The 15,566-nt window shown below is 38.2% G+C and overlaps 1 protein-coding gene across 2 annotated transcripts; it reads left to right on the top strand.

Annotated features, from left to right (window-relative positions):
• The first annotated feature begins 5,482 nt into the window (after positions 1-5,482).
• Positions 5,483-14,056, top strand: LOC115415361 (uncharacterized). Of its 2 annotated transcripts, none has more exons than XM_030128902.1 (8): positions 5,483-5,579; positions 7,672-7,746; positions 7,955-8,044; positions 9,866-9,931; positions 10,049-10,154; positions 12,503-12,649; positions 12,742-12,795; positions 13,599-14,056. In XM_030128902.1, exons 2-8 carry the CDS (start codon positions 7,687-7,689, stop codon positions 13,805-13,807), a joined length of 732 nt encoding a protein of 243 aa, XP_029984762.1. In that variant the 5' UTR covers positions 5,483-5,579; positions 7,672-7,686; the 3' UTR covers positions 13,808-14,056. The 2 variants fall into 2 exon arrangements, with proteins under 2 accessions (XP_029984762.1, XP_029984761.1); XM_030128901.1 differs by having other exon boundaries at positions 12,739-12,795.
• Positions 14,057-15,566: the final 1,510 nt, after the last annotated feature.

Genomic DNA, 15,566 nt, shown 5'->3' with positions numbered 1-15,566 from the left:
AATCCGGCCTGCCAAAGGGTCCAGTCCGGCCCTTGGGATGAATTTGTGAAATGCAAAAATTACACTAAGATATTAACAATCCTTTTAGTTCAGGTTCCACATTCAGACCAATTCAATCTCAAGTGGGGAGGATTCACTAAAATACTATCATAACATATAAATAATGACAACTCCAAGTGTTTCTCTTTGAAAATGTAAATATTTTCATGTATTTACACTAAAACACAGTATAATTTTGCAAAAAATGTGAATAACCTGAAATGTCTTAAAAGTAGGTACAATTTTAACAATATTCTGCCTGTAACTAAATGTTTTATGTATTTGTAGATCCACTGTGATCTGTAAGTTATAATGTACATGTGTAAATGATAAACTGAGGCAGAATATTGTTAAAATTACACTTTTTTCCCCAGTTTGTTCATGTTATTCACATCTTTTGAAAGGATCGTTTGTAGATGTAATGACAACTCAAAATTTTTCTCTTTGTAAATGTAAATATTTTCATGTATTTACACTAAAACAACATATAATTTCACAAAAAATGTAAATAACCTGAACAAATATGAACAACCTGAAATGTCTTAAGAGAAGTAAGTACAATTTTAACAAGATTCTGCCTGTTACTAAATGTTTTGTGTATTTTTTATATTATAATGCGAATGTGTAAACGATAAACTGAGGCAGAATATTGTTAAAATCACTTATTTTTTCAGTTTGTTAATGTTACTCACTTTGTTTTAAAGGACAGTTTGTAGATGTAAACCTTTTCATAATGTAAATTAACTTTTTGCACTCTTAAACATAGAGAAAAGTTTGGAGTTGACATTATTTATATATTATGATGTTATTATTTTACTGGTTCGGCCCACTGCAGATCAAATTTAGCTGAATGTGGCCCCTGAACTAAAATGAGTTTGACACCCCTGATCTGGATCATTCTGTAATAAACCTCCTGAACAAAACCTAGACTTACATTTTACTGGAACTGACAAGGAGGGGGATGAATATTAAAATGAATAAATAGATGTACTTAAGTCTGGGAGTTCACATGCTTTATACTTGTATGATCCGACAAACAAAAAATGGAATGAGTCTGCAGTTACATGCAAAATGGTTTAAGATGTCCTAATTGAACTTGGGACCTTCAGAAACCCTGTGTTTTCTTCAGTACCTGCAAACGTATCTCTGTGGTGAACTGTGAAATAATGACAGTGACTGTTGAGAGAAGACAATATTAACCCATAAAGACCCAGCGCTACATTTATGTTATTTATTTATTTATGTTATTTATTTATGTTCCCAAATGAAATTTTCTCTATATCCAACCTTTCTTAAGTGATCTATCACTGTTTGTTATGATATTATCCTCTGTCTTTTGTATGTTAACACTATAAATCAGGTATTTTCCTGCAGTTAATTTACTGATCATAAAACCTTTGATCACAGATGTCAAACATGTGGCCCGGGGGCCAAAACTGGCCCGCCAAAGGTTCCAATCCGGCCCATGGGATGAATTTGCAAAGTGCAAGTTAGGGCATCAAATTCAAAAATATCATATTAACCTATAAATAATGACAACACCAATTGTTCCTCTTTGATTTAGTGCAAAAAAACATTAAATTATGAAAATATTTAAGTTTTTTTTTTCTTAATGTAAACAATAAAATGTGAATAACCTGAACAAATATGAACAACCTGAAATGTCTAAAGAAAATTAAGTGTAATTTTAACAATATTTTGCCTGTTGCTAAATGTTTTGTGCCTTTGTAGATCTGATCTGTAATGCATATGTAGAAATGATAAGTCAAGGCAGAATATTGATAAAATTGTACTTATATTTCTTAACAAATTCCATTTTTTTTCAGGTTATTCACATCCTTTTTGTTTGGATAGTTTTAAGTGTAAATATTGGCATAATTGAATGTTATTTTTTGCATTAAAACAATTTGGAGTTGTCATTATTTATTGGCTATCATGCTATTATTTTACTGGTTTGGCCCACTTCTGATTAAATTGGGCTGAATGTGGCCCCGGAAGAAAATGAGTTTGACACCCCTGGCTTAGATTAAAGTTGAGGGTTATTATACTAAAAATGGAAAAAACCACAGAAAAAGCAACTTTTTCAGTAAAATCTGTCATTAACTGAACATAAACCAAGTATCTCCATCCACTTTCATTGATCCAACTCCATGGGTTTTATTGGTGAATCAATGTTGTAGAAGATGACAGTGTTTGTACAGTAACTACGGAGCCTCTGAACATCCAAATGGGTCATATCTGATGACCGTGAAAACATGAAAAACTTCATTTTACACCAAGTATTTACAGGGTGGGGAAGCAAAATTTACAATATTTTGAGGCAGGGATTGAAAGACAGTGTATGACCAATTAGTTTATTGAAAGTCATGAGAATTTATTTGCCACAAGAAAATTGACATAATAGAAAATGTTTTTATTCTATGTGTCCTCCTTCTTTCTCAATAACTGCCTTCACATGCTTCCTGAAACTTGTGCAAGTGTTCCTCAAATATTCAGGTGACAACTTCTCCCATTCTTCTTTAATAGTATCTTTAAGAAAGTCGACATTGCTGTGTGATGTTCTATTGGTAGCATGTTCTAAAACGCCCCAATAGCAGAATCCAGAGGGTTTAGATCTGGGCTAGAAGGCGGCCATAAACATGATTCCCAAAAATTGCTAAAGTTGGATTTGTTGCTGTTGTCAACAAGTGTTTTGGTGTTCTTGTGTAAGATTTTAACTTCAAATCATATTTTACTGCATTTCTAACGGTCTTGTTGTCGACCTCAAGTTCAATTGCCATTTTTCTCATGGATTTGGTTGGATCCTTTAGGATTTTGGATTTGAGAGCTTTAATAAAAGCTTTGGTACGTTTTTTGTTGCTTCCTCCACTTCCAGACTTTCTCGTAATAGTTTTGCTCATAGTCATTCTCTTCTTTACATTATAAACAGTCTTTATGGACACTCCAACTATTTTTGAAATCTCCTTTGGTGTGACGAGTGCATTCAGCAAATCACACACTCTTTGACGTTTGCTTTCCTGATTACTCATATGGGCAAAAGTTTGTGAAAAGGTATGGATAATAGTGTTAGGTATGATTATGACATCAATATATGTTTGGTTTCAAAACAACTGATGTAGTGCCTGCTGAGGAAAAACAACTAAATGTTCATTGTAAATTTGGCTTCCCCACCCTGTACATGTATTGATAGGATTAGTAGATCAGCAGGTATTAAACAGTTTATATCAGTAAATCCTTTTGGTCAGTGATGGATGTTTGGGTCTTTATGGGTTAAAACGAATCAACAATTAGATCATATAAAAAAGCTGAAGTTGAATTTTCTTTGAGTAACTAACATAAGTGCACTCCTACGAATATTCTTGTCTGTGGGAACCTTGCAATAACTGCCACCAGTTCTACTAGTTAATATTGTGCATCAGACAAAGAATCTGTGCAGCACAAACACAAACACTGTGGCTGGCTCACACCCATCTAACACTGTTGTTACTGTTTTCCACGGTGGTTAATGACTCATTAGGTAACACAATCAGTTTGCATTTGGCATCGATGACAATACTGGTTTTCTTTTTAATCACAGTGACTGTAGTGAGCAATGTTTGTCAGAGGGAACTTTGACATTCACTTATCAATAATCAGTTGTATGACTTGTAACAGCTGGCACTACTGTTAAGGTGTGCATACCTAAAATCAATACCTACATCCTGGGCAAGGTTTGAAGAACACAGAAAACAAAACAGGAAGTAAATGAAGCATTGATGCTTCATTTATGGGTCACTTTATTTTTGTTTGCCGCTCAGTCTCTGTTCATTACTTTAGTTTTGGCAGAGCTGCCTGTTGTAGTGCTGTAGTTAAGACCACCTGGACTGAGACCGTGGCTTCACCAAGACCAGTGTATCAAAACTGAGAAAAGATCAAGACTTTGAGGCCAGACCAGAAACATAGCAGCGACAGTATGAAACGCTAACTAAATAAGACACTTTTGATAGAGTTGTATTGCATACATACGATACTTCTGCCGTTTATTACTATTGAGTAAATTCTATTACATACTATTTTACAACACATTCACAATTCCGCAGCATTAAGGTTGATCTTTAGGACCACATGCTTATCTGTTGTTGATGACAGTTTGCTGTGAAAGCAAAGAAAAAACAGTAGATGTTAAAGTAATCCACCATATAATGCTAAAATGCTCTGTAGAGCTGAGAGGAGCCATAAAATTTCAATCTAACCTTTGACCTTATACATAACCAGTTTCATTTTTAATATAAAACATTCAGTTCAGTTTTACATTTGACAAAAATACCGGTTTGTATAGACATCATGAATGAACTAAAAAGTACTCAGAGAAGACGAACCTGCATGAAGGTAAATCTACCTCAGACTGACAAATACATTTGCATTGATTCTACAGTCGACTTGAACCACTGATCTGCACCACAACTCTCATGTGTCCCAATCAGGGCGCTGAATTCTTTTTTAAACATGTGTTTTTCTAAAATTAATGGGCCTTCTTTTTGGAGGTTTAGAGCTTTAGGCATTATGTTTAAGATGCTTCAACCTAATTGAGTAAATTTTGTCCCTCAACCTCACCAAAGTGCAAATAATTATTGGAAAAATGGTCAAAAGTGTAAAAATCACACTAGAAGCATATGTAAAATGGAATAACATTAGTGCACACAAACCTTACATATTGAACCACTGAACTTTGAACTAGACAGATTGTCTTGATTTTATCATGTTTTTTTTATTTGACGGCCTTTGAAACTGGACTAGTAGAAGAACAAAACAACCTTCAGACTGATTATGCAACACATCACAGATGTCTTTATTTTGCCATTTTCATTACAAACATGTATTTTTCACATGGTATTTACACAAATACACAGGCTGAAACAAAATACTGTTACTCCCGTACCTGCAAGTGCAAACAGTGTAGTAAAAAGACAGTTTAAAAAAAGTGAGCATTAAAAAGGTAAATACAGACAAAACTACACAGTGATTATAATTTACAAAATGAAACACTATTCACGAACTGAGCAGCGGTCCTCTCATGGAGAGGGTTGAATGTGTGTGTGTGTGTGCATTGGTATTTGTGGTTTAGAGGGACATTTCACCTGACTACGCACCGGGCTCCGAGGACCTATGTGGTTTAGCCGGACCATGTCAGAGTCCTCATAAAACAAAGAGTGTTACTGTGTTATTGAGTGTCTAAATAACACTTTTTCGCTTTTTCTTTGAAAGTCCTTATGTACCACTTGACCTGACTTTGAGTGTATCCCAGTGTATAGGACAGCGCCGCCACTGGCCAGTGGTGGAACTGCACTTCCTTACACATTTTCGATACACACGTCAAATTTGGCGGGCGACTTGGCGGGCTTTCTTCTGATTGGCTGGTTTTTCTCAGTGGGCGGTACCTACAATACGTCGACTCCAAGGTCCGCCCACACCGTCTCCAGACCTTCAGGACGTTTAAAAATGAAATACTGGAGGAGGAAGTCGCTGCTTGGTGGACTAACTAACGGAGTAAACACATACAGGTAAGGGTTTTTAATCTAATTCAGCCTCTTTTTACTGATTGTGTGTCAAGCCATTGATGTGTGTGTTCTTTGCACATGGTAAAGTCAGATGAGAGAGCTAACACTCATTAGCTAACCCTGCTATGGCTAAAAGCTTTGCTAATAAGAGGTCAAGGACAGCCGACAGCTCAGGTTTGGTTTTTGGATTCAGTAGTTATAAACCAGTATATGTTATGGCACCATTGTTGGTTTTGTGTCCTGCAGCAAGCTATAGCTTGCTCATTAATTAAGCCTAATTAACATTACGTTGTGCAGTCTTTAACTGTAAGTGTACACAGAGAGTAGACAGCAGTCTGACAGCTCAGGTTTGGCCTTATGATTGAAAAGTAACAACACTGTGTATAATATGACACCGTTGTTAGTTTTCTGTATGTGCAGCAAGCTACGGTGGTTGTTAATTAAGCCTCGTTAACGTTCCGGTGTGCATGCGGGGCAGGGGGAGAGGAGGACAGACAGCAGCAGGACAGCTCAGGTTTGGCTTTTGGGGAAAATATGAACCACAGCAGGATATTTTATACTGTAACGATTATGTGATGATAGGATACCACTTTAAAATGTTCACGGCCTGCTTTGTGTAACACATGAGGGGGAAACAAACCTGACCTGTACCTGGTGCATGTAGTTAACTGAGGAGGCCAGGGGCAGGTGTTCTGAGCAGTCAGCACACAGCTGAGCCTGCTTTAAATGTTGGCCTTTACACTAGTTCTTATTACTCATCAGTTTGGGACTGACAGATTGAACAGGTAGAGGAGGATCTGAATGTCTGTCTCCTGTTGGTTCACATTTTTTTGAAGCATGCGTCTAGCTGAACTCTCTCAGTAATTAGTCTCTTGTAGTTATGTTTTTAAATAAGCATCAAACAATCAGAAATTAATCTGATGTCAAAATCACTGTAGTGATAACCCCGGTTTGTGTTAATCTCACAAGGTTCTTGGACCCAAAATCATAATGTGGCTCCTGTCACTGTCATATCACAAAATCAAAATGCTGCTGCCCTGCTTTTATTTTTGTTAGTGTAATATTATTGCAGTAATAATCTATAGTGAATGAAGTAGAGTGAAAGAAGGAAGATGTGATTTAGAGACTGAGGATGGTGATGCAGAGAATCAGTCAGATTGAACACCATTTAATTTTTTTTTATATGAAAACCATGGCTGCTAGTGGACTCCAGTTAAAATATTTCCCTTGCCATAGCCTTGTCAGTGTGGTTCTTTTGGAAGTTCACTGGAATTGGTTCTATAAGTGAAACTGTTTCATGTTGTGGGGGACATTGTGCACTATCAAAACATGTAACAACTAAAGCATTGGGTGGCAGAATGCAGTTCAGCCTTATGTAGTCAATAACAGCTGCACATACAGCAACAGTCATCCTTCTCCTGTTAATGTCATGCAGACTCCAAACAGTGCATTTCTATAGTGGAAAGGTGTTTCTCCACTTAGGGAGAGACACATGCACTATACAGCCAGGAAACTTAATGGGTTCTTCAAATGTGAACCTGTTTACCTACCGTTGAACAACATTTTATCTGAAGAGTAGCAAGGGCCATATTCCTCCTGTTGCATATGACAGCAGCCAGAGCCAGTCAGCTGTCAGCAACCAGAATCAGACAAGTCGAGTGGTCAGTCTGCCCAACACAGTCAGAAAGGTAAAATAAATCTAATTTATGGCTTAACTTTGGGCAAAATATCACAACTGCAAATGTGGTGCTATGTGTGTGTGTGTGTACTGACATGAGTATGACATGGTTTGTATGGACAGTAGTGTGGTTTATATGGACATGGTTTGTGTGGACGATGGTATATAAGGTAGGAGGTAGAAAGTGGCCTAAAGCCTAAATAGGTTGGGAACTGCTGACTTAGAAGATAGTTTTTGGAATCTATAGACTGTAGTCATGTGATCGGATAAGTGACTTAAGAACTCTTTCAGAGTGGATTTGTGTCTTACAAAAGACTTTCAGAGGCACAGCCATAATACATTTCTTGTAATGTTACATAAGCAACATCCTATCTTCACATATTTAAGATATCCCTCTTTTTTTTCTTCTTTTTGCAGGGTCTTGATGAGGAAATGCATTCAACAGTTTGTGGAACTTCAAATTCCCCATCCACAGTCAAAAATATCAATGAGGTATAGCTTCATAAGTGATAGATTTTAATCAGTATCTTGCATTGATTGTATTTTGTAAAGCTATCTAGAGATTCAAAACAAAGTTTTCCTCTGTGTCCTTGTCAACAAGAGGATGGTTTCTTTTATTAAAGCCTCAAATGTCCTCTCTGGTACATTTCCAGTACCAGTCTCTTTATTGTCCCTCTCCTATTTGTTTTATCCATTACAGGTGCTGACCGACAGCAACCAGAGCCAGTCAGCTGTGAGTGACCAGAATCAGACAAGTCCAGTGGTCAGTCCACCCAACACAGTCAGAAAGGTAAATTAAATCCAATTTCCTGCTTAGTAATGTTTGATGAAATATTGCATGAGTGTGACATGATTTATATCAGATATTAAAGTTCTCCGTCACATGGAAAAACTAAGGGGGGAAAAAAGTCATATTGAAGTAACTTCCCCACGTGTTTCGCGGAGTCCAGTCGGCACCGCAATCCTGTCCTGGGTCTGCTGTCCTGAATCTGCAGGTGTTTAACACAGGCACACCACGCACAGGGGGCTGATAGGTTTAACAGTGATGATAAGAAGATGACTTCTTTATTTTTATGTCGGGAGGAGAGATTGATGACTATTTATCTTTGGAAGGAAACGCTGCCCATTCTGTGCCTCAGAAACACATGGACAAGTTCAGCTTTACCGAAGTTCAGCCTCCAGACGCTAACTTTAGTTTAGTGCTAACAAGTAGCTTTCATTATGAAAGAACCACAGCGAAAAGGGAAGAAGACAGAACTGATCTACATGTACCTTCATGTTTGGGTTCATAGCTTATCTCCTCTTGCCGGTATGTGACTAGTGTGTGTGTTTGTGTGTATGTGCCCTTCCCGTGCGTGCGGCTGTGCACGCCGCGGCCTTACGCGATTACGCGCCCGACTGCAGAAGTGCTTTATTTTGACCCGTTTAGCATTTTATTTCTATCTGTGTGGTATAGTACGAAGATAAAATTGAATGAATGAGTAACACCCTTGGTATTTGCAAAGCCACTATATTTTAAATACCCTCAGAGAATATCTGGAACGGAATATCATTTCTGTTTCAGTTGACGTAATTTCTTCCAATCAAAAGAGAACATGATATTGGCGGGAGGGGGTTGTGGACGCAGGTTTGACGACGTACAGATTATTTTGGCTAGCATATACGACATCATGGACACATTTGTAGAGGAAGGTGTTGAAGTGGTAACTATTGAGAGATGCGTGAAAAATAGATGGAGGTGGGCGTGGCTTGATGAGAAGGGAGACGATGGAACTCCAATTAGATCATGGTGCAGAAAAATGAAGCAGCCTGGTGCATGCATGTGCATAGTTTGCCACAAGAAAATTCTGTATGATTCCAATGGTAAAAAAGTCCTGATCCGCCATCAATCTGAGAAGCTGAAGATTAGTTGGTTAGGGTTACATTTACACAGACATTTTCCCCAAAATTCATGTGCTGTTGGAGTTGAAGTTATGTTTTAGGAGTTCCTAAATTGTTAAATAAAAAGTTTTTCACTCATTTTTTGCAGTAAGATTTTCTTCTAGTTATTATTTTCACTTGCTTCAAAGGTTTTCATACCCTTTAAAATTAACCAGAGAGCACCAAAATTGACCTGAAGCTTTAAAAATTTTCTGGGGGAGGACCCTCAGACCCCCCACCAATACCACTCATGACATTTTTTCTATCCATGTTACTAATCTTCTACACCTGTACACTCTCCCATTCAGTGTGTTTCACAGTATTGCCAAATTTGACTATATAAACTTGTACACTATTGTAGTATTGTATTGCATCATTTTTAATAGTGGCCAATGATTTTGACCAGAAGAAAATTTTCAGTCAGATGAAAAATTTTTGCTTTAATCCCTGGTTTATATTGACAAAGGTGTGTTAAACTATTCTCAAAACATGCTCTTCAAAGTGTACAGTGCGATACAATAATCATTAAGCATGCATAAACACTGCATAATATTTTTAATGTCAATTCTTGTTTTTCAGACTGCTGATTTGCCACTCAATTTTTGTTCTTTTTTCATGGTTTAAAATTTTTCAACAGTACCAACTCATGCACAAAGAGCACCCATTTGCTCTCATTCTTTCTTTTTTTCAGGCGGCCACTGATCACGACAATCAGCTCTCCTGTCCAGGTCAAATGGATCCAGCTGTCAGCACAAAGGTAAATTAAATGTCACATTTAACTTGAATTTTTTTTTCTTCACTGGTAGATATTAACTTGTAAATCTGTGGTACATGTAAGTGTTACATTCAAGGTTTTGCAATGTTTGTCGGGCAGTGTCAAAACTATCGCTTGGTATCTGCAGCAGTATCCTCCGTGGACAAGTGTGTTGAGTGTCTGGGACTTATATCTTCCTACAAGTGGCTTGGCTATGTATGCAAAGGTGAGATATTTAGTGACTTCATACAGTGTGTAAAAGGACAGTAAGTGGATGTATAGCATGTGTTATGCTCTAATGATAAACAGTGTTGGGGTTAAAAAACAAACTTACTAAAGTCATCACATTACATTTGTCTGTAATGCTGTAGTGTAGTGCCTTAAGTGCTCTTAAATTCAATAATCACATTACAGTTAATAATCAAACACTTATCTCCAAATTATCTGCATGATTGAGGTAAGACAAAAAATCTTTAATCTATAGCTGTTTATGCATACTCCCACATCAACAGCCTGAGCTCTACAATAAAGACTATATACCCATGAAATTCAACACAGTGGTGTCATGTTTTCACCCATAAAGAGGCTCTTAATCCCAGGCAGTCTTGTGCTAACTCAAAGGAGCAAGTGATTTGACTCCTCCCGATTACGTTTAGCCACTACTTCCATGATAAACATGTCAAATTAACTGGACAAGTCTACTGTAACGCAATGGTTTTGTCAGCAAGTTACAGGGGTAAATTTGTTGCTTTTGCGCTTTAGTGCATTTAGCCTATTACATGTGGTTAAGGCAATTTAAACGTTTCTGTCCTTTTGAAGTCTCTGTTATGAGTATTATTTTGAGGTGATTCATATTTGCACTGGGTGGTGAGAGAGAGAGCAACTGCTTTTATATTGTTTTATAAATTGATATTGTTTCATTTTTAGGGCAAAGTGATCGTGCTGCAGTATCAGTCCTACTCCACAAAGATCAAACCAGAGAGTGTAACATGTCTGTGAAGGATAGTGCCACAGAAATAAATCCTAAAACCAGGAAATTAGTTAGCATTTTTACACTTCAGTTTCCCTCATCTCAAAGTCGACAGGTCTTTGTGGCAGATACTTCAGGGCAAAAACAGGGCTGACAAGCCACTCCAGGACCCACAAAACTGAAGTCAAGGTCATCATTAAGACTGATGGATGAACAACAGTGTCTTTGTAGATCCGATCCACAATGCACATGTGTAAATGATAAGTTGAGGCAGAATATTGTTAAAATTGAACTTATTTTTCTCAAGAAATTTCAGTTTTTTCAGGTTCTTTACTTCTTTTTTGTTTGGATAGTTTATAAAAGTATTTTCACAATTGAATTGGGTTTTTTTGCACTAAAACAAAGACAAAAATTTTGAGGTGTCATTATTTATAAGTTATTATGCAATTATTTTACTGGTCTGACCCACTTGAGATGAAATTGGGCTGAACGTGACACCTGAAAGTAAATGAGTTTGAGAGCCCTGATCTAGGCTATAACGGTACACACAGTTCACGGGCTGGTTCAGTATGATTCAGTGGTGTCACCGTTTGGTATGTTTTCGGTACAGCCAAACAGAAATGTCCTTGACTTTATTATTTACATTTAAAAAATGTAATTTGGCCTCCTTTTTTCTTTTTGTCGTTTCTATTGCCCACCGTGTGTCAGCAGTGAATCTGTCATGTCCCCTGAGCTCTTTTAGTCCAATAAATACATGAATTAACATCTGTGTTTAATGCTACAATCATATAAACACAAGCTGAACAGCCATCACTAACGTACCTCTCTGTCGTTCTGGCCAAATTGGTGCGCTGGCATATACTACACACTGCTGCTTTGGGATGATGTTCACTGCTGTCAGCTGCTGAACGAGAAGCTGTCACCAAAGTGGGTTTCATTTCCTGGTTCAGGATGCGTGTGTGCGCTAGGTCCGACTCCTGACATGAGTCGTTCACCATGCAGCAGCTCATACTAGGTTAGCCACTAAGGAAAGTCTGTAGCCTTGCAGTGGTTCGTTCTTCAGTTCGGAATGTTTTTATCCACCACTCTCTCACCATCAGCCTCATAATTTACAACAAAACTGACACTGATGTGGCACCAAACACCAGATCTGTAGGTTATCAGAGGATCTTGTTCTGGCCTGGTAATAGTGTTACTAACTATCTTGCGGCTAGCTGGCAGTAGCTTAGCAAAGCTGCATCCCAGTGTGTCTTACTGGAGTAACATGGTATAGTGTTTTGGTTGTGGTTTGGCAGGTTGAGTGCAGTGAGAACTTCATTTTAAATACACTTTGAGCTATATATTTTGTTTTCCATATATTATAAGATTTGTTTAATGTAACATTTGGTTTGTAATGTGTACCAAACTGAAAGCTATGTACCAAACAGTTCAATACAAATACGTGTATCGTTACACCCCTGATATAAACATCACTGCTGCATCTCAGAGCAGGCTAGTTTAAAATTTTTACTTTACTGTGGCTGTGTTAATTCATTTATTTTGCACATTTTCAGTTGTTTTTATGTCCATCTATTCATATGAGTTTCACTTACGCCTCTTGCCAGATGAGATTGTGTTCAGTGACGCTGAAGCCAGTGCAAGCGAATCTGATGACTGCAGCACGGCAGTCACAGCAACAGAATGTGGAACTGTGGAGCCTATGGATACTGACGCTACAATCAAAGAGCAAGTTCACGACATGGAAGATTTTGGTAAGCTACCTCACATTATATTTGTTTCTGTCAATAAAATTTGTTATTTTCCGTGCAAAAAAAATACTCTTGTCAAATTATCTGTTCAGCAGGGTCTGTATTGTCAGTGTCATCTACCGTAACTGAGACTGCTCCTTCCTCTGAAGGTAAGTCAAGTTGACTATAAAGCAAAAAGTGAATTGTGAAATTTTTTGTGAAAATTAAATGCCGTATCGTTGTCATGGGCAGGGAAATTAGCTATAGAGATCAAAACAAATTTTTTTTTCCAGGCTGTGAACATTTTTATTTCTGTTGTAAAGTGGGGCATTTTAGCATTGGCTTTTATGGGGGTTTGTTCTCTTTTGGAGACAAGCTGAAGTGTCATTCAAGGAATTTCAGTTTTTGGTATTTGTGCGTTGTCTTCACTTTGCTTCAGTTTGGTTCACTACTACAGATAGATCACGACCACAGGTTTTACACACATCACTATACACTAACTTTTTTTCTTTTTATACGAATCAGGCATTCTGAGTTCATCTTGTTTATCTTGCTGGTGTTGTAACTTTCAAGCCTGGGTGTTGCAGTTACTTATCAGTGTCCCAGGTTCAGACCAGTGTTGGTGAACCCAGGACAGATAAGAGCAGTGATGCACAAAACTCTCAAGCTTAAATTTCCTTGTCTATGAATAAGCAATGATAATTAATGTGATGCATATCAGTAATTTAGCACTACTACTACTGTGTTATTGGAGATTTTTGATGTAATGCAAAAAAAAAATCCAAACCTGTCTAGTTGTTGGAATCACATCAAGTGAGCAATCAGATGGAAACCTTAACTGAATTATTGTTTCCTCAAGGAGACAATTTCTTGTCAGCCTTAGCAATAGTTTAACTTAACTTTATTGACTCAAACTAACACAATTTTTTTTGGTTTGTGTGTTATTTATTTTTCTATTTTGCATATCTTCTAGGACAAGATGCTTGTGAAGACCAGCATAGAAGAGTGCCAAAGAAAGTGTGGTTGAAGGCTGAGGTTGCTGCAGTACTGCGACATTTCAGAGATCACATTCAAAAAGGAAAACTGGCCACCAAAAATGAATGTAGTAAATGCAAGCTGGTAGAAGGCCCTGTGCTAGCACAAAGAACAGTGCAAAATATTAGGGACTTTGTTAGAAACTGAGGAATAGCTGCAAAGAGGCAGTCAGAGAAAAAAAGCTTTAAATTTGCTGTCAGCCTTTTGTGTTATTCTTAACACTTGGAGATAGATTAGTCCAAACCAACTGTATGGAGCCATTTTAAGTTGTTATTTTGTTTTGTCATGTTACGAAGTCTTATGTTGTATAGCAGAATGCTGCTCGGTTTTGCTGTGAAGCAGCAGAAATGTAAAGTCATCCTTAAATACTGGAGGTAATAAAATGTTTGAGTTAAAAGGAATTAAAAAGGCCCTTGTGGTTTTTTTTGCTGTATTATGCTGTTGGTCAGTGTCACCACTGCATTTTATTGATGTTTTAGATCTATATAGTACATAAATAAATATAAATGTCCTGTTCCTTTAATGCATGGTGCCGTCAGGTCAGTGTGTTTTTATATGTTAATAAAGGGTGATTTAAAAATGACATCATTGTCCCTTTAAAGTCCTGATAATGTTTGTCAGATCATTGTGTGTTTATGTTAATGAGGGGTGATTGACAAGTGACATCATTGTCCCTTTAAAGTCCTGATAGGGTTTTTTTAGTCCGTGTAAACCACGTATTTGTCAAAAAGAGAAATGTCTGTGTCATGTCGGCTTCTGGACTTTGTCTGTCTTTTCTGTTTTGTTTGTCATTTCCTGTTTTATTTTGTTAAGTTTCCCTCATGTGTCTTGTCTGTTGTCTTTACTTCCTTTTGTGTTCACCTTTCACCTGATTACCTTGCTCTTCCCTGATTATCTCCACCTGTGTCTCATTGTCTTCCCGCCCTCTTGTGTATTTAAACCCTGTGTCTTCCCCTGTTCCTTTGCCAGTTTGTGCTCTGCAACTCGTTGTATTCACTTACCAGCGTTTCTTGGATCCTGTTTGTTCGTCTGCCGTGTTTGACCTGTTTTCGTCCCTCGACCTTCGATTCAGCCTGACCTCTTCCTGCCTGCCTGTTCCCGACCTGGTTCGTACCCGACTTCGTCTCTGCCTGCTCCCTTTATTTCCTCAGCCTCCAACGTTAACCTGTGCTTCGACCTCCGCCTGGATTACTACCGTGAGTTTGCTCGTCCCCTATGTACCGTTGCTCGATTGATTGTTTTCCCGTGTATGACCTGGCTTGTCTATTGACCACCCTCTGTCTGTCCCTAGTGGGGATTCCGTGGGGGTTTTCCCGACTCGGCCGAGTCGGCCGTCTGTCTATCCCACCCGCAGCCCAGACATTTACCCCCGGAACCGGAGGCCTCTCAGAAGACAAATATTCTCTGTGTAGAGTTTTTTCTTCTGTAAAAGTGTTTAATAAAAACACTAAATCTTATTCGGTATTTGTGGTCTTGCTTTTGGGTTCTGCCTCTGTACTCAGTCTATTACAGTACAAACTGGCCAATACCATGAACCCAGCAGACCTAGACCAGGTCCGGGAAGCAATCCGCCTACAGGGGCAACGCATGGGGGGACATGAGCAGCTCCTGCAGTCCCTTATGGATCAAATGTCTCAGCTGTCCTCCCAGATTTCCCAGCTCACCGGTAATCAGGCGTCCGCCCAGAGTCCACCGAGCGAACCTGAACCTTCTGATCCTCCTGTGAGGGCCTCGGAGGAGCCTAACATCCCTCCCCCCTCTAAATATTCTGGTAATCCGGACACATGTCGTAGTTTTTGTACCCAGATACGTCTAATTTTTGATTCCCAACCCAGACGTTTTTCTTGTGAGTCTGCTAAGATCGCTTATATAGCAAGTCTGTTAGAAGGACCTCCTTTAAGTTTTT

Source organism: Sphaeramia orbicularis, chromosome 24 (genome assembly GCF_902148855.1).
Source record: "Sphaeramia orbicularis chromosome 24, fSphaOr1.1, whole genome shotgun sequence".
NCBI lineage: Eukaryota > Metazoa > Chordata > Actinopteri > Kurtiformes > Apogonidae > Sphaeramia > Sphaeramia orbicularis.
This window is presented reverse-complemented; position numbering and strand designations above follow the sequence as displayed.

Coding starts and splice junctions, on each gene's coding strand:
- LOC115415361 (XM_030128901.1), top strand. CDS start 7,687: ATGCATTCAACAGTTTGTGGAACTTCAAATTCCCCATCCACAGTCAAA. Junction 7,747..7,954: donor CAGTCAAAAATATCAATGAG/GTATAGCTTCAT, acceptor TATCCATTACAG/GTGCTGACCGACAGCAACCA. Junction 12,650..12,738: donor TCACGACATGGAAGATTTTG/GTAAGCTACCTC, acceptor TTATCTGTTCAG/CAGGGTCTGTATTGTCAGTG.